Below are 24,959 nucleotides of genomic sequence, written 5' to 3' on the forward strand. Positions count from 1 at the left end.
TAATTTGTTGTATGCATATGCTGTGTGTGAGAAATAAACTGATAATATGACAATTTTGTAAAAGAAAAAAAATCTTCATTTTACAAAGAATTGTGGGAAAAAATGACAACTTAAAAAAAACTGACCATGCTACTTAATACCTTGGAATGTCTACTTTCTAAAAAGGGGTCATTTGGGGGGTATTTGTACTTTCCTGACTTGTTAGTGTCACAAGAAATGAGATTCACCTGATGTACTGAAGGCCTGATCAGATGTGATCAATTTTCAGTGATTGGCACCATAGTTTGTAGACTCTAACTTTCACAAAGACCAAATAATATACACTAATTTGGGTTATTTTTACCAAAGATATGCAGCAGTATAAATTTTGGCCAAAATTTATAAAGAAAAATGACTAATTAGCAAAATTTTATGACAAAGAAAAAGGCATTTTTTCACCAAAATGTATGGTCTTTTTTTATTTATAGCACAAAAAAAAAAAAAAAAAAAACACTAGTGATTAAATACCACCAAAAGAAAGCTCTATTTGTGTGAAAAAAAGGACGTAAGTTTCATATGGGTACAGTGTTGCATGACTGAGTAATTGTCATTTAAACTGTGAGAGCCCTGAAAGCTGAAAATTGGTCTGGGCAGGAAGGGGGTGTAAGTGCACTGTATTGACGTGGCGTTAGGTACCTGGTAGTAGAGCCTGACTTGTAGGAGAAGACCTCTCATACAACGCTGGTTCAGGAGCCACTGGAGTGGGGACAGTGGTCTCCTGAGCACAGTGGGGTAGGAGTGCCTGTTGAACAGAGTCTCTGATGCTGGAGTGATGAGAGATCCCACAGGGATGGCTGGACTGCAGATCAGGTGGAGACTGGAGGCAGCAAGCTGGAACACTGGAGATGCAGAGATCACTTGGAGCTGAAGCTGAAGGTGCAACAGCAAGAACAACAGCAGGCACAAGCAGGGTCAGACGGTCCGGGTCAGCAGGGAGATGAGACAGACAATAACAGCAGGCAGAGTCAGAGTCGGTAGGCAGGCAGAGGTCGGCAACGGTATTTAGGCAGCAGCAGTAGAGTAGTCAGACAGGCCGGGTCGGATGGGAGCGGGACGGATGGTCAGACAAGCCGGGTCAGATAGGTAACGATCAATCAGGTGCAGATTACAGGAATCACAGAGCTGAGATGAAGCAGCAATGTGCCAGAGGCACAGGGGAACTTTTATGTGCACTTTGGCGCCAAAACGGCGCGAATGCGCGCCCGGGCGCCGCGCTGATGCCTGGAAACAACAGGGACTTGCTGTAAGGTTCGTACAGGGGCGCGGCGGCGCATAGGCGCATGCAAACGCCCAGGTCTGGCGCCGGTGGTACCCTGACACGTGGTTAATAGGGACACACTCAACTGCATCATCTTGTGGTAGGTTAAAATAAATAAAAAAATATTATAAGTCAGTTACAAGGCAGTATAAGAATGGGAATCCCTGGTTCAATATACATAACATAATTTAATACGTAATATTAAAAAATTAATATAGATTATTAAATATAAGAAACTGGCTGTAAACCCCATTGAGAGTCCTTGAGGGTTTTAAGTGTGATAACCAAGGATTGAATTGGATTGGATATCCTAAGATGGCAGTAGTGTATAAAAGAGGGAGGGATGTTTCCGGTCATGTGACCCCTAATGATGTCAGACATGCTGACGAAACGCATTGGCTGGGATCTTGCATGACGTCACTTCCGCCAGTAGTGGGATGCAGGTGGAGCGCATATTGGTGCCCCTGCAAAAATCGTGAGCTCTGATATTTTATATATTGTAAGTTCAACCTGTATAGCGTGTATTTTAAATAAACAATATGTACTTCACCATGGGAGGCATCCTCTTCTTTTTATACAGTTTTTGATAAATCTAGTTTGTGTGCAAGTTTGCTGGCCCAGCTGATCGGCTGGGAAGAGCATTGTAAAAGGCATCATCACTCTGCTTAACGTGACTACCTGTAGTGGGGGTCATGCGAGTCCGGTAAGTGGGCTGTGTGTCTGGTGTTGGTGAAGGAGAACATTATAACACTGTGATGTGGAGCGGATAAGAAGACAGCAGATAATTCACCATTTGCATCAAGTTGGAGACATCTGGTGGCTGTATATGGACAGGACATTGCACTGAATGCACTTTATTTTTGAGCACTTATTTAATTAATCTAACACTTGGTTTGATTTGATGAATTGTTTTTGATGAATTGTTGAGGAAAACGGTTGATAAATTTTAAAATTTGGGAGCGTGGTTTAAAACACATATTTATCACTCATAGGTTTTTCAACTTAAAAACAGGCAGCTCTGTCAAGATTGCATTAGTATGCACAGAATATGACACTGATTTATTGCGCAGGTTAAGGGAGATTTCCTAAATGTATCACACAAACTTGTGAAGCATGGCAAGTCTAGCCATAGCTTAGCAAGTCATTTTCAAACTTGCAGCTCAATTGCTTACCATCTGGATTCCTGGAGACCCCGCTGGAGTACCTTAGTGGTCATGATGCTCTAGGACACTCCAGTGACCTCTCCAAGAATTGTCTCGGATAGCAGAGCAGGGAGCGATCTATTCTGCCTCAAGCTGTGGCGAGAAATTAACCCCTTAAAAGAAAAGGTGTGGTCCAAATAGTTTTTGGAGTTTTCAACCCTTGGTAGTTACAAGAGCATACTGGACCTATGAGTTAGTGGGTTCAATTAAAAAAGGGCACACCTGGTGGCACCGTATGGATGGCTGATATCATGGTGGAATGCACTTTTTCAATTGGATTTACAGTCTTGTGTGGAGTAAATTACAGATGATTGGAGGAGTCTTCATAGATACAGGTCTTTTGCACTACTGGATTCATTTGCATACGAGATATTTTTGGACACTTGTGTTATATTTATTTTAATGCATAAGTGTTTTTTTCTTTGCCATTTTGCACGATATACATATATGTACTTTATGGTACATACAGTGGGGACGGAAAGTATTCAGACCCCCTTAAATTTTTCACTCTGTTATATTGCAGCCATTTGCTAAAATCATTTAAGTTCATTTTTTTTCCTCATTAATGTACACACAGCACCCCATATTGACAGAAAAACACAGAATTGTTGACATTTTTGCAGATTTATTAAAAAAGAAAAAAACTGAAATATCACATGGTCCTAAGTATTCAGACCCTTTGCTCAGTATTTGGTAAAAGCACCCTTTTGATCTAATACAGCCATGAATCTTTTTGGGAAAGATGCAACAAGTTTTTTACACCTGGATTTGGGGATCCTCTACCGTTCCTTCTTGCAGATCCTCTCCAGTTCTGTCAAGTTGTATGGTAAACATTGGTGGACAGCCATTTTTAGGTCTCTCCAGAGATGCTCAATTGGGTTTAAGTCAGGATATCCCTGTACTTGGCTGCGTTCATCTTTCCCTCGATTGCAACCAGCCATCCTGTCCCTGCAGCTAAAAAACACCCCCACAGCATGATGCTGCCACCACCATGCTTCACTGTTGGGACTGTATTGGACAGGTGATGAGCAGTGCCTGATTTTCTCCACACATACCGCTTAGAATTAAGACCAAAAAGTTCTATCTTGGTCTCATCAGACCAGAGAATCTTATTTCTCACCATCTTGGAGTCCTTCAGGTGTTTTTTTTAGCAAACTCCATGCGGGCTTTCATGTGTCTTGCACTGAGGAGAGGTTTCCGTCGGGCCACTCTGCCACAATGCCCCGGCTGGTGGAGGGCTGCAGTGATGGTTAACTTTCTACAACTTTCTCCCATCTCCCAACTGCATCTCTGGAGCTCAGCCACAGTGATCTTTGGGTTCTTCTTTACCTCTCTCACCAAGGCTCTTCTCCCCCGATAGCTCAGTTTGGCCGGACGGCCAGCTCTAGGAAGGGTTCTGGTCATCCCAAACGTCTTCCGTTTAAGGATTATGGAGGCCACTGTGCTCTTAGGAACCTTAAGTGCAGCAGAAATTTTTTGTATCCTTGGCCAGATGTGTGCCTTGCCACAATTTTGTCTCTGAGCTCTTCAGGCAGTTCCTTTGACCTCATGATTCTCATTTGCTCTGACATGCACTGTGAGCTGTAAGGTCTTATATAGATAGGTGTGTGGCTTTCCTAAGCAAGTCCAATCAGTATAATCAAACACAGCTGGACTCAAATGAAGGTGTAGAACCATCTCAAGGATGATCAGAAGAAACGGACAGCACCAGACAGAGTTAAATATATGAGTGTCACAGCAAAGGGTCTGAATACTTAGGACCATGTGATATTTCAGTTTTTCTTTTTTAATAAATCTGCAAAAATGTCAACAATTCTGTGTTTTTCTGTCAAAATGGGGTGCTGTGTGTACATTAATAAGGAAAAAAAAGAACTTAAATGATTTTAGCAAATGGCTGCAATATAACAAAGAGTGAAAAATTTAAGGGGGTCTGAATACTTTCCGTCCCCACTGTATACAAAAAAATATATACGTGTATATATAGACCAATATCAGCCTAACAACTAAGAAAATTCTCAGGATAATACAGTATTAAACAGCAGGTAGCTGGTGGGCAACAACCATCCACTCACGGTGTTGGTCCAAAGATAGATAAGAATAAGGATCACAGGAACGGCTACCCAACAAACTCAACAACATTCATCTAATGAGATGGAAAAAGAAATAAAGAATGCAGTTTGTGAAAAAGGAAGGTCACTGGATATCCCAATATTCCCATTATAATTCAATAAGGGAAAAATGATAAAGCAGAGGCCTGTACAAGAAAACACACTCAACTTAACTGTGCCGATTACAATTATAGGTGCCTAACAGGCGCATCTGCAGATAAAGCAAAGGAGGAGCAGCACTTTAGAGAGTAGGAACCCCAAGGAATAAACTGAAGCACTTAATTAAGCCAAACAACAACAGTGATCCTCCCGAGTTAGATTTACGAACGTCTACAGAGCGGATCACTCATGCGCAGTGAATCAAACACCCGCTGCCGAAACCTTGAAAGAGGGCATAGCAACGGGACCAAGTGAGCTAGCCACGGGAGGCAGCCAGGACAACTGTGTCCAACATGGAACCAGTGTCCCCAATGTCAAGGTGCTCAGAAAGGGGCCCATAAACATCTGCCAAATGCACAAGCCAGTGCAGGAAACCACACCAAACCGATACTGGTTCCCCAAGTGGTTGAGGACTGACATGACAAGGTAACAACAGTTAATATGAAATCAAAAATACTAAACAAACAAGGAAAAGGGACATTCACAGATCAGAACAGAACTATGTTACAACCCCCCAAAAAATAAAAAAATGGGGACCTTGGTACCCAAAAGGCAGGGCCGGTCCTACCAAGGGTCCCGGTGGGTCCATGTGACCCAGTCGACCGTTTAAGAGGGGCGGCAACACAGGCGGACTGCTCGAGACCCGAGGCTCCCTCCCTGAAGCGTGCAGTGTCATGCTGCTTGCACATTGGGGGCTGCACCGCACCCCACGATGCCACCAGTAGCGTCGCTGGGGGGGGGACGGGCCGCACCTGGGTGATACCACATCCGTGGGTAGCGGCACTGCTAACACCGCTAGCTGCCCTACACTGATCTGGGTCTCGAGCCTGTATCCCTCAGTGGAGCGGACCAAAGCCACCTCCCCCTCCTGTTTACAGCCACACAGAAGGAGGAGCCAGAGGGACACACATTGCTGTGTATATCCGTCCGCGCTGTTCTGAGGTCTGTACATTTTACTATTATGTAGATGGACATTTGCAGGGGGGTGCTATGGGAGGGGAGAGGGGGGATCTGTAATGAGGGGGGCTATAGTTGGTGGAGGGGGGGGCGACACCAATTTTTTTTTTTCACACCAGGTGACACCAACCCTAGTAATGCCACTAGTGTTGAGGCAGCCAACTGTAGTGGTCCACAGGGAGGCGACGGGGCCAGGAGTGCCGCTGATTCAGACCCCGCTCCGATGTATGGTCATGAGAAAGCCGAAGTTGTAGGTGTTCGGCCTGGGAGTGGGATCGGCATCTCTGAGATCCCCAGAGCGCTGATTGTATGTGCAGCGGGCAGGCTGGCAGGTAGGTCCTTTGGCTTCTCCCCAGTGCGATGCCTATGTGAATTGTCTGACGAGGCTGCATTGGACACTGACAGGCTGCACTGGTGGGCATTGATGGACACTGATGGGCTGCACTGGTGGGCACTGATGGAAACCTATGGGCACCGATATGCTGCCAGGTGGGCACTGATGGGCAATGATAGGCTGCACTGATGAGGTGGCACTGATGGACACCAATAGGCTGCAATAATAAGCTGTACTGATGGACACTGATGGGCTGCACTGGTGGGCACTGATAAGCTGCACTAGTGGGCATCGATAGGCAGCACTGGTGGGCATCGATGAGGTGGCACTGGTGGGCATCGATGAGGTGGCACTGGTGAAAACTTATGGGCACTGATGAGGTGGCACTGAGAGGCTGCACTGACAAGCTGCACCGATGGAAACTGATGGGCATGGATAGGCTGCACTGATGGGCAGCCATTGATAGGCTGCACTGACTTTCGGGGGGGGGGGGGGGGCAGCATTTCATTCTTGGACCCAGGCAGAACAATGTCTTGGCCAGCCCTGCCAAAAGGTTGTGAAACAGAGACCCAGCGCAATAACATAAAATTATATGATGGAAGGAAACCTAAAAAAAAAAATAAAAGGGCCTGTAGCTCAACTCATTAAGCCCAGGAGTAACAGTTGCACCAAGGAGCTGGATCAGTGAGTCTCTCTCGTTGCAAAATGACCTTATCCCAATCACTGTCATGGGGGTCCTTATGGATATGTTCCAATCCCACAAAAGAAATGGGATAAGTATCAGAATTAGGTTTAAAACCCACGTGGTGGCTGATCTCCTTGCAGTTTTCAGAATAATAATTCCATAATAATAGTTCTCAGAATAATAAATGCGATCATCAATTCTTTGACAAAGTGTCTGATTGTCTTACATAGTTTCATAGTAGGTGAGGTTGAAAAAAAAGACTCAAGTCCAACCTATGTGTGTGATTATATGTCAGTATTACATTGTATATCCCTGTATGTTGCAGTAGTCTTGCCTATGTAAAATGCCCCAAATGCACAAAGCATCAGATAGACCACTCCAGTTGTCTCAAAATCAAGTCGGGGGTAGAATAATTCCTCATTCGGAAGGGTCATGAATACTATCTCCTTAACTACTTGCCGACCGGCTCACGCTGATATACGTCGGCAGAAGGGCACGTACAGGCATACTAACATACCTGTACGTTACCCTTTAAGAAGCGGTTTGCGAGCTCCGTGAGTGTGATCGCGGGTCCCGTGGACTTGATGTCCGCGGGGATACCCGCGATCGTCTCACGGAGAAGAAGAACGGGGAAATGCTGATGTAAACAAGCATTTCCCCGTTCTGCCTAGTGACAGAACACTGATCACAGCTCCCTGTAATCGGGAGCAGTGATCAGTGTCGTGTCACACGTAGCCCCTCCCCCCAGTTAGAATCACTCCCTAGGACACACCACCAGTTAGTGAGGCTTACTAAAGTGAGAAGACTCAAATGGGCATATGCTCAGTGAGTCAACAAGCTTATGGTGCAACCATAGCAACCATGGTGCAACCATAGCATGACCAAGAAAGAAAATACTCCACATAGTGTGAATCCATATAAACATAAAACATTTAACAAACACTCACATTTAGAAAGTGGATCAAGCTCTTAAAATTGAGGTTTGTGGGTAATGCAATGACATCAGCAGGGCTCATTCCGTCGCGTTTCGTCTAAAGAGACATCATCTGGGGTATGAGCCTGCTGTAGTCACTGCGTTTATATATGTTATGAAGCCCAATAATGAGATTGCCAACCTGTGATCATAATTGATGCTTCCTGCATGTGGACACGGCACTTCCTGGTTTGGACAAAATGGCGCCGGGGCATGCGTTCCAAGCCTCACTCTAGATAGAGTTGTAAAATCCATTGACATGTGAGAAGGCAGGCTTTTGCGAGTCAAGTCTCACTATGATCTGCATAGGAAGTAACCGGATCAGCTGACACACAAAGCGTCCTATGGGGACGTGGACATAACCCAAGCCTCAAATACTCATGGACAGCGCGCGGTTCAAGCCTCACTTTGAGAGGATAGAATCAACAGACACATCCATCATGTCATCAACGAAAAATACAATATTCATCGGCATTTGGCTCGCCACCTATAGGCATAATGCGGTACATACCTCAATCTGAATAAACAGAGAGGTCAAAATATCAACCGTAATCTAAACAGAAAGTGTAAACAGCCGTGACACCATCATGTATTTTGTAAAAAAAAAAAAAAAAAAAAAAAAAAAAAAAAAAAAAAAAGGGAAGCAACTAATCATATATTAAACAGAAAATTAACTTAAATTTAAAACAATTTGATCACAGGACGGGTCTATACATAATCAAATTGAATAGTAAGTAAATGTGAATACATTAATTGAAATTATTTAAAAAAATTCTTGAAAAAAAAAAAAAAAAAAAAATTCCTAAAAAATTCCTTGTAGTATAAAAATAATTTGAATATTAAAAAAAAAAAAAAAAAATTCATATGAATTACACCTTAGGCTCTATTAATGAATGCATTGATGTCTCATTCAATGTTAAGGCCCAAAGGGGAGTGGCATTGGAGCTCATAAATCCAATAAGTTTTGAGTCGTGACACTCCCCTGGTTGTAGCCCCGCCCCTTCGAGGGCGATATACCCATCGATAATTTAAAAATTCCGTACCGTAGGATCTCTGTTATGAAACAGTCGATAACGTCTTGGGACATTATGTTTAGTGTCACCTTTCCTAATGAGAGCTATGTGTTCATTAACCACTTCAACCCCAGACCATTTTGCTGGCCAGAGAGCAGAGCGTTTTTGCTATTCGGCACTGCGTCGCTTTAACTGACAATTGCGCGGTCCTGCGACATGGCTCCCAAACAAAATTGGCGTCCTTATTTCCCCACAAATAGAGCTTTCTTTTGGTGGTATTTGATCACCTCTGTGATTTTTATTTTTTGCGCTATAAACAAAAAAAAGCATGACAATTTTTAAAAAAACTTAATATTTTTTACTTTTTGCTATAATAAATATCCCCAAAAGATATATATAAAAAAAAACATTTTTTCCCTCAGTTTAGGCCGATGTGTATTCTTCTACATATTTTTGGTAAAAAAAATAGAATAAACCGCAATAAGCGTTTATTGATTGGTTTGCGCAAAAGTTATAGCGTCTACAAAATAAGGCAGGGATATGCAATTAGCGGACCTCCAGCTGTTGCAGAACTACAAGTCCCATGAGACATAGCAAGACTCTGACAGCCACAAGCATGACACCCAGAGGCAGAGGCATGATGAGACTTGTAGTTTTGCAACAGCTGGAGGTCCGCTAATTGCATATCCCTGAAATAGGGGATAGTTTTATGGCATTTTTATTAATATTTTTTTTTTTTACTAGTAATGGCGGCGATCTGTGATTTTCATTGTGACTGCGACATTATGGCGGACAGATCGGACACTTTTAGCGCTATTTTGGGACCATTCACATTTATACAGTGATCAGTGCGATTAAAAATGCAATAATTACTGTGTAAATGTGACTGGCAGTGAAGGGGTTAACCAGAAGGGGTACCTGCAGGAGTTAAGTGTGTCCCAGGGATGTGTTCTAACTGTGGGGGGGATGGGCTACGTGTGTCACGACAATGATCACTGATCCCGATCACAGGGAGCTGTGATCAGTGTCCTGTCACTAGGAAGAATGGGGAAATGTTTGTTTACATCAACATTTCACCGTTCTTCCTCTTCATGAGACGATCGCGGGTATCCCCGCGGACATGGAGTCCGCGATCACACTCACGGAGCTCACGGCGGCGTGCGTGCACCCACAATGCCGCGTCTTAAAGAGCAACGTACAGGTACGTTAATATGCCTGTACGCGCCCTTCTGCCGACGTGTATCGGCGTGAGCCGGTGGGGAAGGGGTTAACGCTCACTGAAAAGGCTTGAATGGTCCTGCCCACATACTGCTTGCCACTTGGGCAGAAAAGCAAATAAACCACATTTTTTGTGGCACAGGTACAGAAGTGTCTTACATTGCCCTCGTGTGTTATGAATAAATACTATGCACTTCTTACATGGAATGTAGCCAAATTATGGAAAAAAAGACGTTCTAACTGGGCGGTTTATGATGTTAGGTGCAATTTTGCTCTGTAAAGATGGCAACTCCAATGTGTATCACCTTAGTTGGTCCGGCAGTAGGGGACCCAGAATTTTGTCATTTTTCAAAACATCCCAGTGCTTATGAATAATTGACTTAATCTGCACATGTTGAGTAGAAAGTGAGGTGATCACGACCACTTAAAGGTTTCATTAAACTTATCATTAAACTCAGAACAGGGTTTCTCTCTCAGCAGGGAGTTTCTCTTCATCTCCAATGCTCTCTGTAGTTCACCCTCAACTTCACTTTGATTATATCCTTTATCAAGGAATCTTTGTTTTAGGACATTCGCCTGAATTTTGAAGGTTTCAGTATCAGAACAATTCCGAGGCAACCTTAGAAATTGGCTGCGCGGAACTGAGCGGAGCCACGATCTATGGTGGCAACTGTCCACATGGATAAATCCGTTGCAGTTAGTTGGTTTAAAGTGGGTTTTAAATATGTCTTGACCACCAATGATCTCAATGTCCAAATCCAAGGAGGATATCCTCTCCTGACTAGACTCATAAGTCAGAGAAATCCCCCTATAGTTGTCAATGAGGAAGGTGAAAAATGAATCGAGAGAATCGGAACTGCTATTTCATACAAGGAGGATGTCGTCTATATATCTTGCCCAGACGACCAACCGGAGCCGCTGTTGGGCATAGACATCCTCCTTCCACTTGGCCATAAAAAGATTAGTGAGGCTGGGGACAAATTTGGCCCCCATTGCCACGCCTTTCTGCTGAAGGAAAAAATGGTTATCGAACCAAAAATAATTGTGTTGAGTGGCGAACTCCAACAACTCAATGATGTATGCACTTCGAAGTTGAGTAAGAGAAAAAAATGCTGAACTGCTTCAATTCCCAACTTATGTGGTATGAAAGTATACAGGGAGGCCACATCGGCCGTGGCCATGATGTAGCCCCCCTGCACATCAACATGTGCCAACAGTCTAATGGTTTCACCCATATCCTTCAAATAGGAAGGTGCACGTTTGACCAGTGGCTGGAGAAAAAAGTCTATACAACGCCCCAAAAGTGAGGTAATCAAATCGATGCCACTCACGATAGGACGTCCGGGGGGGGGGGGGGGGGGGGGGTGTAGAATCCTTATGGATTTTTGGTAGATAATACATAGTTGGGATCCTAGGGGCTATAGGAACTAAAAATGCCTTTTCTTTCTTGTTTAAATGATGCAGGGCGAACCCTTTATCCACCAGGGCCACAAGACTTTTCTTGTAACAATTGGTGGGATTTTGTGGTAACTCTTTATATAAAAGTGTCATGATCACTCAAAATTCTGCTCATTTGATTCTGGTAGTCCTTTTTGGTCTAAAACAACTAGGCCACCGCCTTTATCGGCGGGGTGAATGACAAGTTCTTTTCTGTCGCAAAGGAATTTGAGTCCTACGTTTAACAAAGGCTGATTATATACCTTTATAGGGGGTAATTTCTCTAGGTCTTTAAGGACTAAATTTCTAAAGATGGAAATAGCCGGAGCGGTTTGAGTTGGAGGATTAAACAGCGATGGGTTTGACAAACCAGAATGTACAGGTCCTGAGGTAACTGCCCTAGATGGATTTCTAAAAGGGATTGGTGACTAAATAGCGTTGAATATTCATTTTCCTGATATACTTATGCATGTCAATAAATGTCCCAATCTTATCCAATCTTTTAGGAGGAACAAATTTGAGGCCTTTAACGAGAACTATTTTTTCTTCTCTACCCAATTCTTTAGTGCCAAGATTGAGCACTCCCTGTGCAGCTATGCTCTCTTTTCCGTTGTATTCTCCACCCTCCTCTTGAACCTCTCTTAGGTCTGGGTCTCTTTCTTCCCTGTTGGGCCTCGTGAAAAACCTTGACAAGGTTACTCGTGTTCGCCCTCCGTATGCGAGTATGAGTCCTCCTGATAGACATCACGGAGTGGAGAATATCTATTATAGGTAGACACTGAGGGATGATTTGACCATTGAGTGTTATAATTATAAGGTACTGAATGGTCATGACGTTCAGGTAAAGGTCTACGTTGTTGTCCACCCCGGCCATGGACAGTTACATAGATTGTCTTGCAGATAATGAAATCAATTAACATTTAAAGCGATATTAAAGCCTTTTGTTTTAACAAACATGTTATACTCACCTGCTCTGTGCAGTGGTTTTGCACAGAGCAGCCTGGATCCTCCTCTTCTCGGGTCCCATGTCGGCGCTCCTGGCTCCTCCCCCCTGCCGGATGTCCCCACAGCAAGCAGCTTACTCTGAAGGCACCCAAGCAGGCGCGCTCCTGAGCCACGCCTGTGTGTGTGTCTATCCATATACGGAGCTACGGCTTGGCCCTGCCCCCTCCGTCTCCTGACTGGCTGTGATTGACAGCCAATAGCTTCTGCTGCTGCCAAAAGCCAATCAGGAGTGAGAGTCCCCATAGAGGCAAGGCTCTCGTGGATGCTGCTGGATCAAGAGGGGGTTCAGGTAAGTATTAGGTGTGGCTGCTGCACACAGGAGAAGCTAAAAAATCTTGTGCCTTTACAACCACTTTAAATAAGAGGTAGCATACGCGCAGTATCAAATAAACACAACATCAGTTTAGAACAAAGCAAAGTGGAGCAATGCTGCCAATAACTGGAAATGGAGCGTGGGTGGACACCCGGACAAACACAAAAGGCATAGTAGAGAGAGGGGGGGATGTAAAGGAAGAACGAGGGGGGTAGGAAGGGGAGAAAGAACACAAGGTCACCCCTCTCCCAGATAAGGAAATGGTAGGCAGGGATTCACTAAGAGTTGGACAGCTCGTTGGAGGTAGGTGTGGGAATACACAAAGTAGTTCCAGGGTCTCCAAGTTTCAGTAAACAGCTCTTCTGTGTTGTTCAGCATAGCTGTAAGGTCTTCCATGTCCCGGAGTTTGTTAATTTTAGCAAACCAGAGAGCTTTCATAGGAGGGTCAGCATCTCTCCAGCGAAGAGGAATGCAGGCCTTAACAGCATTTTGGAGTTGTATAGTAAGAGTTTTTGCATTTTTTGACTCACTGTCAATTGCAACAGGCAGGCCTCCGGGTTGTCATGCAGGTCAACAGCGGTAAGTTGTTTAATGACAGTGGTTACATCTTGCCATATGGAAAAATACGGTGAAGTTGGGTGCGGACCCGACCCTGTACCATCTGGTACAGGGTCCTGAACTCTGGTTGCGATAGATGACTTTTGGGCAAAGTGGAGAATTTTCTCTCTTTCTATGAATAGGAGTAAGACTCAGGCCTAGATCGGATTCCAATTTTGTGAGAAACTAGGGCGTATATTCCTCCCCGGGGTGGGTCAAGAAAGCATAAAGCAGGGGACAGAAAATGACGTTCTGGTTCCCCCCTATGGCACAAGGATTCAAAGCCAGTAAGCAGACGGGCAATGCCTGGGTTGCGGGAGCGCCGCCAAAGAAAAAAGCATAGTTGAAGTTCACCCCAGAAGTCCAAGGAAGGATCAGCAAGATGAGCGAGATCTGAAGACATCAAAGTCCCCTCTGATGTTAGAAAGTCTGATAAGTGATTGTAGCCTTGAGTTGAAAGGGCAATAAAATTGCCCATGTGGAGGCCAGGAATGAATTCAGGGTTGCCCAATATGGGGATCAAAGGTGAGGGAACCGGAGAAACTGGGGAGCTTTGGAATATTTCCTGAGAGACCTGTAAAATACTACCAAGAGTAGGATGTACGCAAAGCTCCTTAGGCAAGGGGGATGTAATCCAAGGCCAAATCATGCCTGTACCCTGAGAGTCCTCCAATTCCATGGAAACCCATAGCTTTGCCTCATCATGGCAATGCCAGTCAACTATCCTAGCGAAATGGATGGCCCAATAATAAGCTTGAACATCCGGAAGGGTGAGGCCCAAAGAAGACTTAAGTAAAAATAGGCTCTGCAGCGTCTGACGTGGTTTCCTGTGAGAACAGATTAAATTCCTGAACTATAAACATATAGGAAGGGCTTGCAGCAAGTAGGAGGATTTGGAGAAGCACCATAATTTTGAGAGCGCTGCAACGACCAAACCATGTCAGAGTTAGAGAGTGTCAATGTAATAGGTCTTCTTTAAGCTTAAGAAGAAGCAGCTGGCAATTAGCTACATATATCTTGGACGGATCTGGGGTAATGTTTGTCCCGGGATATCAAATTGCATCGGCAGCCCATCTAAAAAGGAAAAGATGGCTGGAGATCCTGGACTATGTCAGGGTCTGCAGCACTGTGCTATTTTAACCACTTCAGCCCCAGAAGGATTTACCCCCTTCCTGACCAGAGCACTTTTTACAATTTGGCACTGCGTCACTTTAACTGCTAATTGCGCGGTCATGCAATGCTGTACCCAAACGAAATTTGCGTCCTTTTCTTCCCACAAATAGAGCTTTCTTTTGATGGTATTTGATCACCTCTGCCGTTTTTATTTTTTGCGCTATGAATTGAAAAAGACCGAAAATTTTGAAAAAAATGATATTTTCTACTTTTTGTTATAAAAAAAAATCCAATAAACTCAATTTTAGTCATATGAAAGTGATAACTCCTGCGCTGTCAGAAAAGACCTATGCTAGAAGGACAATGCTGCAACACCTGTATGACTGATCCAAACAGACAGATTGAGCATAGATATAGGAGGTGGTGATTGCGCTGTGATAAAGGGAAAAAGAGGGGTGGAAGGGAAGTGGATGGGACTAAATAAAGTGCATAAAGAGATAAAACAGATGACCTAAATGCATGAGCCAAACACATATAAGGGCTCTTGAATACTAGAAAAAAAGTCAATTTATTACATAAAAACCAATCCAATAAACTTACCATTAAAAACGGCTAAAATGTAAAACATCCACGAGCGCTGAGCTCGTCTCAAACTGCTGGTCTGTGGCAGCGTCCCACGGATTGGTTTTTATATAATAAATTGACTTTATATACGGGATCACGCTATGTGCGCTCTCTCCTTTTACATCATACACACTTAGTCTACCTGACGAGCATTAAGGAGCTGGGAGCAGGGACAGACTGAAGACTGAAGATTTAGTTTAAGGCATACGAGCTCAGCGCTCGTGGGTTGATGCCCACACTCATTTTAAAAAAAGTGAGTGCAACTCCCCCTCCTCTGCGTCTTGCTGCCCCTCCACTCTGGTCGTCACAGAATTATACTATATGCTGTCCTTTTTTTGTTTTTTTATATCCCACCTTGCACATTTACCATCGCCATCATCTGTATAACTGGATTTCTATGCCTGCTGGCTAGCTGCAACACAAGCTGTATGCCTTACAGCAGTAAGGTAAGTGGCTTGCGAACACTGAGGTGTCCTCACTGAAGAACCCCCCCCCCCCTCCCCCTCCACTATTGGAACTGTTTTTTATTTTTGAGTGTTTTATTTGGTGGTGGGATTGATATTCTCTCACCTTTGTGGACTTGTCACTTACAGCTCGTTTGAGCTGCTACTTATGTGCTAGTGTGATACTAGCCCATACTCAATGGGACTCATTTAATATTTGTATTATAATATTTTTTTGTGTTACTGTCTTGCAGCTTCTTTCACTTATGCTAGCACTTTCATTCATCCAATATTTATGAGCTTAATGCTTGCTTGGCTTATGTACCCACTTGATATTGGTATACACACTTATTTTGAATCTCTTGTTTGCACTTCTCATTGATGCCAGCATTGTTGTATTTTTATTTATTATTATTAATATTTTTTTTTTCTAGTATTCAAGAGCCCTTATATGTGTTTGGCTCATGCATTTTGGTCATCTATTTTATCTCTTTATGCACTTTATTTAGTCCCATCCACTTCCCTTCCACCCCTTTTTTCCCTTTATCACAGCGCAATCACCACCTCCTATATCTATGCTCAATTTTACTCATACATTTAGGCCAAAATGTATTTGGCCACATGTCTTTGGTAAAAAAAAAAATGTCAATTAGTGTATATTTATTGGTTTGCGCAAAAGTTATAGTGCCTACAAACTAGGGTACATTTTCTGGAATTTACACAGCCTTTAATTTATGACTGCCTATGTCATTTCTTGAGGTGCTAAAATGGCAGGGCAGTACAACACCCCCCCCCCAAATGACCCCATTTTGGAAAGTAGACACCCCAAGGAAATTGCTGAGAGGCATGTTGAGCCCATTGAATATTATTTTTTTTTTGTCCCAAGTGATTGAATAATGACAAAAAAAAAAGAAAAATTACAAACAGTTGTCACTAAATGATATATTGCTCACACAGACCATGGGCATATGTGGAATTGCACCCCAAAATACATTTAGCTGCTTCTCCTGAGTATGGGGATACCACATGTGTGGGACTTTTTGGGAGCCTAGCCGCGTACGGGGCTCCGAAAACCAATCACCGCCTTCAGGATTTCTAAGGGCGTACATTTTTTATTTCACTCTTCACTGCCTATCACAGTTTCAGAGGCCATGGAATGCCCAGGTGGCACAACCCCCCCCCCCCCCCAATGACCCTATTTTGTAATGTAGACACCCCAAGCTATTTGCTGAGAGGCATAGTGAGTATTTTGCAGCTCTCATTTGTTTTTGAAAATGAAGAAAGACAAGAAAAAAATTTTTTTTTTTCTTTTTTCAATTTTCAAAACTTTGTGACAAAAAGTGAGGTCTGCAAAATACTCACTATACCTCTCAGCAAATAGCTTGGGGTGTCTACTTTCCAAAATAGGGTCATTTGGGGGGGTTTTGTGCCACATGGGCATTCCATGGCCTCTGAAACTGTGATAGGCAGTGAAGAGTGAAATCAAAAATTTACGCCCTTAGAAAGCCTGAAGGCGTTGCTTGGTTTTCGGAATCCCGTACGCGGCTAGGCTCACAAAAATTCTCACACATGTGGTATCCCCATACTCAGGAGAAGCAACAGAATGTATTTTGGGGTGTAATTTCACATATTCCCATGGCATGTTTGAGCAATATATCATTTAGTGACAACTTTGTGCAAAAAAAAAAAAAAAATGTGTCTTTTTCCCACAACTTGTGTCACAATATAAAATATTCCATGGACTCAACATGCCTCTCAGCAAATAGCTTGGGGTCTCTACTTTCCAAAATGGGGTCATTTGGGGGGGGGGGGGGTTGAACTGTCCTGGCATTTTATGCACAACATTTAGAAGTTAATGTCACACATCACCCACTCTTCTAACCACTTGAAGACAAAGCCCTTTCTGACACTTTTTGTTTACATGACAAAAAAAAATTTTTTTGCAAGAAAATTACTTTGAACCCCCAAACATTATATATATTTTTTAAAGCAAATGCCCTACAGATTAAAATGGTGGGTATTTCATTTTTTTTTTCCACACAGTATTTGCGCAGTGATTTTTCAAACGCATCTTTTTGGGAAAAAACACACTTTTTTTCAATTTTAATGCACTAAAACACCCTATGTTGCCCAAATGTTTGATGAAATAAAAAAAGATGATCTTAGGCTGAGTACATGGATACCAAACATGACATGCTTTAAAATTGCGCACAAACGTGCAGTGGCGACAAACTAAACACATTTTTAAAAGCCTTTAAAAGCTTTTACAGGTTACCACTTTAGATTTACAGAGGAGGTCTACTGCTAAAATTACTGCCCTCGATCTGACCTTCGCGGTGATACCTCACATGCATGGTGCAATTGCTGTTTACATTTGACACCAGACCGACGCTTGCGTTCGCCTTTGCGCGAGAGCAGGGGGGGGACAGGGGTGCTTTTTTTTTTCTCTATTATTTTTTTGCTTTTTTATCTTATTTTTAAACTGTTTCTTTGATTTATTTATTTTTAATCATTTTTATTGTTATCTCAGGGAATGTAAATATCCCCTATGATAGCAATAGGTAGTGACAGGTACTCTTTTTTGAAAAAATTGGGGTCTATTAGACCCTAGATCTCTCCTCTGCCCTCAAAGCATCTGACCACACCAAGATCGGTGTGATAAAATGCCTTCCCAATGGCGCTGTTTACATCCGGCGAAATCTAAGTCATGAAATGATTGTAGCTTCCGGTTTCTTAGGCCATAGAGATGTTTGGAGCCACTCTGGTCTCTGATCAGCTCTATGGTCAGCTGGCTGAATCACCAGCTGCATTCTCAGGTTCCCTGTTGGGACAGGAGAGCCAGAGAAAAACATGGAAGACGGTGAGGGGGGGCATTCCCTCCCACTGCTTGTAAAAGCAGTCTAGAGGCTAATTAGCCACTAGGATTACTTTTACATGAAAGCCAACCGCAGGCTGAAAAGAATGATACCAAGATGATATCTAAACCTGCAGGCATCATTCTGGTATAACCACTCAAATTCCAGCAACATACCAGTACGTTGCTGGTCCTTGTTGGGCATATATTGTAATCTTTTTTTTTTCATGCAGCCTGTGGGCTGAACGAAAAAAAAGAGATCGGTGGGTATGCCCACCATTAGAATACCTCCCTTCATCCACCCACTTCTAATGATGGGCATACATGAACCATTTATATATGCCGAAGCAGGGGGGCATCCTCCCGCAAAAGGTAGGAGCAAATCGCTCCTCCGCCCCATGCTTCGGCATATATCACCTGTAACTTTTGTAACCGTAACAAGGTTCGGGTCTCTCAAAATGCGATGGCATCTTAGGAGACCCTGTGAAAGTGTGCCTAGTCGGTGCAATGCTGTACCCTACGCTAATACTCAACTAGTGTATGGTAGCGTTCAAAACATTCACCAATGCAAAGACCAGGACTGTCAGGACAGGAGGGACAATAATAGCGGGTGTCACGCCTATATCCGCTCTTGCTGCAGACACATCTTTTTTGGGGGGGTTCGTTGGGTAGGGGTACTCGGGAGGACATAAGGAAATGCCACGTCACCAAGTGTTGCTGGTTTGACTACAACCGGGCTGTACTAGGCCGCTGGTGCTTGCCAGTTCACCAAAATGCTACCAAAAAAACTGTTAGCGATCGCAGGGATCAGGCCCGACTCTGCGAACGCTGCAGTTATGCGTTTAGTGTTTTGTAAGTGACAGTGATCGAGCGATACTGCACTTGGGTGGGCTGGGTTGGGCGGAGGGGCAAAACGCAGGTGCTAGCAGGTATCTGAGCTGATCCCGCTAACACTGCGTTTTTGGGAACCTTAAACTGCTGGGGAAGCTAGTATAGATCTGATCGGCTCAGATATTGATCCGTTCAGATACTATACCACTAAGATGTATGCTGCGTGCGTGGGTGTTAGCGGTACTGGCGCTAATCTGACGCTGCCTGGGGCGACGCAGACCCTATAACCTAAGTTATATCACCGCCGGGCGATCAGGGGGCTAAACCCTTATTCGGTAATAAATGGCGGGTGCCCTGACACTATTAAAAATAAACGAACTAACCAGCGTCACCCGTAACAGTTATACGGTGATCACTGGTGAAAGGGTTAACTAGGGGGCAATCAAGGGGTTAAACTCTTTATTAGGTAGTATATGGAGGTCCCTGATGCTATAAAATGCTGACAGCGAACCTATATATTTACCTCCCTAACTAGCGTCACCAGTGACACTAATACAGCGATCAGAAAAACGATCGCTTAGTGACACTGGCGACAGGGGGTGTTAAAACTTTATTAGGGGGGGGTTAGGGGAGTATCCTAGACCTAAAGGGGGCTAATACTAACTGCCCTACCACTTCTAACTGTCACAAACAGACACCAATGCAGTAATCAGAAAAAAAAACAAAAAACTGCTTGGTGTCAGTATGACGGGGGGGGGGGGGGTGATTGGGGGGTGATCAGGGGGTGTAATGTATGCCTGGCGTGTTCTACTGTGTGTGTATGTGTTTTACACTCACATCAATGACTTCTCTCCTCGGCGCCGGAACGGAAAATACCGAGCCGAGGAGCGATGACATCACTTGCTCTGCCTCTGTTTACTGTACAGAGGCAGAGGAAGATTCTCATTGGCTGGGAGCGATCACGAGGGGGGAGGGGCACGAATGGATGGCCTCCCCCTCACGTCTGATCGTTCCCGAACAGAAGCCAACCGCCTCAGGCACCGTGATTCTGCTGCCCGTGCCATTCTGCCGACGTATATCGTCGTGAGGCGGTCGGCAACTGGTTAACTAGCTTTGTAATTGTGAGGTCATGCAACGCTGTACCCAAACAAAATTTATATAATTTTTTCACACATACTATAGAGCTTTTCTTTTGGTGGTATTTTATTACCACTGAGTTTTTTATTTTTTTATATATGAAAATGGAAAAAAGACAGAATTTTGAAAAAAAAAAAAAAAAAAAAAAAAAAAACCTTTATAAAATTTAGGCCAAAATGTATTCTGCTACATGTCTTTGGTTTGCGTGAAAGTTATAGCGTCTACAAGCTATGGTATATATACTGGAATTTTTATTATTACTTTTTTTATACTACTAAAGGCGGTGATCAGCAACTTATAAATGGGACTGAGTGCAGCGGGCAATCTGACACCAACTGGGAACCGACTAACGCCACTGATGTGTGTATTGTGCGCTGATTTTTACTTTGCAGGGTTAAGAAACAGAGACTGTTCCCTCCCTACAGATCCCTGTGTTGATTATCAACACAGGGTTCTGGGCTGTAATTGAATACAGCCGATCAGCAAGTCCCAGCAATGAATCATTAGCCAGGACCTGCTGACAGATCCCCACTGTGTACAATCAGGGCATGCATGCCCTAAACCCAGGAAGAGGCAGCAGTGTATCAGTACAGGCAACCCATCCGCAGTACATCGCGAGTGGTCCGCAAGTGGTTACATTTATGCACAAAGCACCCCATTGTAAAATAAAAAGCAAAACTAAAAGTTTTACAACACTGCCCCAGTGCTGTCAGGGGGTCAAACAAGGAGGCTGTGCAAGTGCCCGACATCCTCATCATCATCGATGACATCAGCAGTTGTTAAGATGCTGGCGGTCGCAATGTCATAGTAATGTTGCACAATGAAAACCTGTGGCTTTGTGTAACAAAAAGGAAGGTTTGGTCCAGCTGCTGGCTTGTACACAATTTTTGGGAAATTTTTAGGCATTTTGCCAAGACACCCTGGCTGAAAAGGGAGGCTCTAGTTACAGCCACACCTGAGGGATACACAGAGGGATTAGTTGTAGCGGGGGTGGTTCCACATACATCACAAGAGTGATTCAACCGAACTGCAATAAAAAAATAAAAAAAAATGAGGGTGCACACAGTACAAGAAAAATATAAAATAGGCTGTATACATTCACTAGCATAAGCATAGCAACATGCCTGATTTCAGGTGTCAGACATGTTGCCAAAGTCAAGGAACACAGTCTAAAGAGGGTCATGGGTGATATCCTATTAAGAGATACACTGTATCTGGGAGCAAATGTTTATATTCTTCAACATTTGCTTATTATTGTATATTATCCTGCATGTTGCTTGTAGTCGGTCACCTCTCACTGAGCCTTAGTGCAGAGCTTAAAGTATCTTGCGTTTCCCAGTCCCGCTTTGCTTTTAAGCCAGCCCTCTTCCCATTCAGGTAGGCTTGACAAAAGCCCCCTCAAACACATTGACTCCTTCCTACTACTACGACGCTGTTTTGTGCCTCGTTGGACAGATGTAAAGCACAGCTGTAGATGCCAATGGTCATCTCTTTTTGAGGCTCTGGTGGCACTACACAGAAGCACCTCTCCTTTCTGCACTTGGAGTGGGACACAGGCTTTTTATATGGAATAAGTGTGCCACATTTTAATAAAGCAGTGTGATGTGTTCACCAATTCCTTCTCCCTGCTATTTTGTTTTCTGACATGTTAAAATTAGCTGTAACCCTCTAAAAAAAACAGCACTGAGGTTAAGCTTGTGCCTAGGGAATAATTTGCATGTTGACATGAGCATAGTGAGAGATGAACATTAATTGCAAGCATCTCTTTAAAAAAAAAAAAATAAACAAACATTTCTGGAAAGAGACATTTCACACATGCAAAAAACAAATAGCCAGCAAAGAATATATTGTTATTACTCATACCGATGATCCTGGTAGCCACCTCTGTAGGGAGCAGACTGGTGATTTCTAGGAGGAAAAACCTTAAAAAAAAAAAAAAAAAAAACAGACAAAAATACAACTAGTTAACTCTATTCCCCACAATGAACATGGTCAAACATACATGCACAATTCAGATGGCCATACAGTATATTAAAATAATAGAAATGTAATTCTACATAACATCTGCAGTGGCACAGCTCAAAATGTAATAAAAACATTGCATCATTTGCTCCAGAGCCCCCCACCTTAAAAGGGCAACATTTAGGCTGAAGTTAGCCACAAACATAAAATGCTTTTGCCTGCAGGAGAGCTTCAGAGGGTGGGCGGATGACAGCAGGGGCACTACCCTGCTGTACTACTATGCAGTCAGTGACCCTGAAAAAAGAAAACACCAGAGGGCACATAGCCAAATGTAGCTTAAAATTACATTTATTAAATGAGAAAAAGCAAATGCAACACACAGACTATGCATTTTATAGTCTGGAGTCAGGACCGTTTTTAAGGCAGGGCAAAAGGAGCAGCTGCCCTGGGACCCATCTTTGTTGTGGGGCCCAAAGCAGCTGCCTCATACTTGCCAACTATCCCAGTTTAAATTCCCTTATCACTTGAAGTTTTAGTCCTGTGTTGTGCCCCGATATCTCAGTGTAAAATTCTGGTGCTACTGCCTAGCTCTCAGCTCTGCCCTATTGCCATGTACAGATGACTTACCTGCAGACCCCGTGTTTACATGTAAACAACCTGCATTGATATGTAAATAGCGGCAACATTAATATGTAAATAGTCATGGACCTGCGCCATTGATATGTAAATAGAGGCGGCATTCATATGTATGTCATGTCCTCCTGAGGTCATATCTACCATCACTTCTGCTGAATGCTGCCCACTGGGGAGATAAAGGAGCATGCTTGAAACTCCTGCCTAAAACTATAGGCAGGAAGCCTAACATCAGCCTGTTCTACAAAAGGTAAGCAAATTGGAGGTGGAACCCTTCTTCCAAATAACATGGTGCTACAGCGCCACAGCACCCTGAATTTTGGTGCATGCGAATACACACATCTCAGCCGATGCATGAGGGTGTCATTAACAATTAATAGCACTGCTGTGTATCTGCTAAAGGGCAGCATGTTTCTGTGGTGTCAGGAAAGCAATTTTGCATGTATTCCCGACACACACAAATCTGAACACAGGCCAAATGTCTCGGTTACATTGGTGGTCAGTGTAAATCTTCTCATTACATTGGGGCTTGGTGTACAATCCTTTCATTCACACTAGTGGCCAGTTGGAAGGTCCTGCTTACATTGGTGGTCAGTGTAAAGCCCTCTTTACATTAGTGGGTAATGTGAATGCTCCTAATACATTAGTGGGCAGTGTAAATCCCCATTACATTGGTGGCTAGTGTAGAAACTCCTCTTTATATTGGTAATTGTTAAAAAAAAAAAAAATCCAAACTTGCATTTGTGGTCAGTTTTGAATTCTCCCTTACATTGGTGGTCCATGTAGAAGCCCCCTTTAATTTGGTGGTGAGCGTAAATCCCCCTTACATTGGTGGCCAGTGTAGAAATCACCCTTTATTGGCTGTTGATGTAAAATCCCCCATCACATTGGTTGTCAGCGTAAATTCTTCATAACATTGGTGATCAGTGTACATTTTCCTTTACATTGGTGGCAAGTACAGAATTGCCCTTACACTAGTTGTCAGTGTAAATGCCGCCTAACATTGGTGGTCGGTGTAGAAGTGTCACCTTACATTAGTGGTTAGTACAAATCTCCTCGACAATGGTCATTGTATATTCCCCCTTACACTGGTGGTTGGTGTAAATGCTGTTATTACATTGGTGTCAGTGTAGAAATCCCTCTTTTCTAATGGCGGGTGGCGCAAAATCCCCCCTTACATGGTGGTCAGTGCAAATTCCCCCTCACATTGATGGTCATTGTAAAATTCCCCATTACATTGGTAGAATCCCCCACTATATACTTGCCAAAGATTTCCAGCTTTGCTCTACATGATTCAGAATTAGCCACAGTGTACTGCCTCCTAAATAATCCCATCCCCCCACCACTGCCACGGATTCCATCAACCCCCCAGCATTGCCACTGATCACCCCCCCCCCCCCCCAGCAATGCCACTGATCCCAGGATTCCTATGAGTTTTATGTCTATTGACGGGTCCCCTCACCCCCCCCAGTTCTAGTGTGCAGGCAGTGAGGAGATGATGTGCTGTAACCTTTAGAAACCAATCAGTAAGCAGTAATGCTGTGCACTAAGCTCTTGCAACCAATTATTGAGTGGTAAGGATATGCAGTAACCTCTAGAAACCAATCAGTGAGCAGTAATAATGTGCAGTAACCTCTAACAACCTATTAGTGAGTGGTATAGCTGTCCAGTAACCTCTAGCAACCAGTGAGCATTATTGGATCTACAGTAATCTCTAGCAACCAATCAACAAGCAGAGGTCATGTATTGTAACCTCTAGAAAATAAACAGTGAGCCATAGTGTGTGCTGTAACCTCTAGCAGCCAGTCAGTGAGCGATAATGGTACACTGTAACCTCTGGCAATCAATCGCAATTTCTGCCTGATCTAAATTCAGTAAACTGGATTTTGAGTCTAGTGAAGAGTGTAACTGCGCTGACCCTAAAAAGTGATATATACCTTACCACGTGAACAATTTTATCTGTGATTCATGAAAAAATTGCTAATAAATTCATTTATCAAAACTCAAAATAATGAAAAAATAGAAAATAATTAAAATGAAAAATCATGTGTTAACAATAGTCCT

At 43.4% G+C, this 24,959-nt stretch overlaps 1 protein-coding gene across 4 annotated transcripts in view; it reads right to left on the reverse strand.

Annotated features, from left to right (window-relative positions):
• LOC141128571 (uncharacterized) overlaps positions 1 to 24,959 on the reverse strand; it is a 154,881-nt gene that overhangs the window by 60,817 nt on the left and 69,105 nt on the right. For all 4 annotated transcript variants that reach the window (XM_073615932.1, XM_073615931.1, XM_073615930.1 and 1 more), the window contains one exon: positions 22,164 to 22,222. In XM_073615932.1, coding sequence (XP_073472033.1) covers positions 22,164 to 22,222 — 59 coding nt within the window. The remainder of the gene's footprint in view (positions 1 to 22,163; positions 22,223 to 24,959) is intronic.

The sequence above is a fragment of the Aquarana catesbeiana genome, linkage group LG02, assembly GCF_042186555.1.
Source record: "Aquarana catesbeiana isolate 2022-GZ linkage group LG02, ASM4218655v1, whole genome shotgun sequence".
Taxonomy (NCBI): Eukaryota; Metazoa; Chordata; class Amphibia; order Anura; family Ranidae; genus Aquarana; species Aquarana catesbeiana.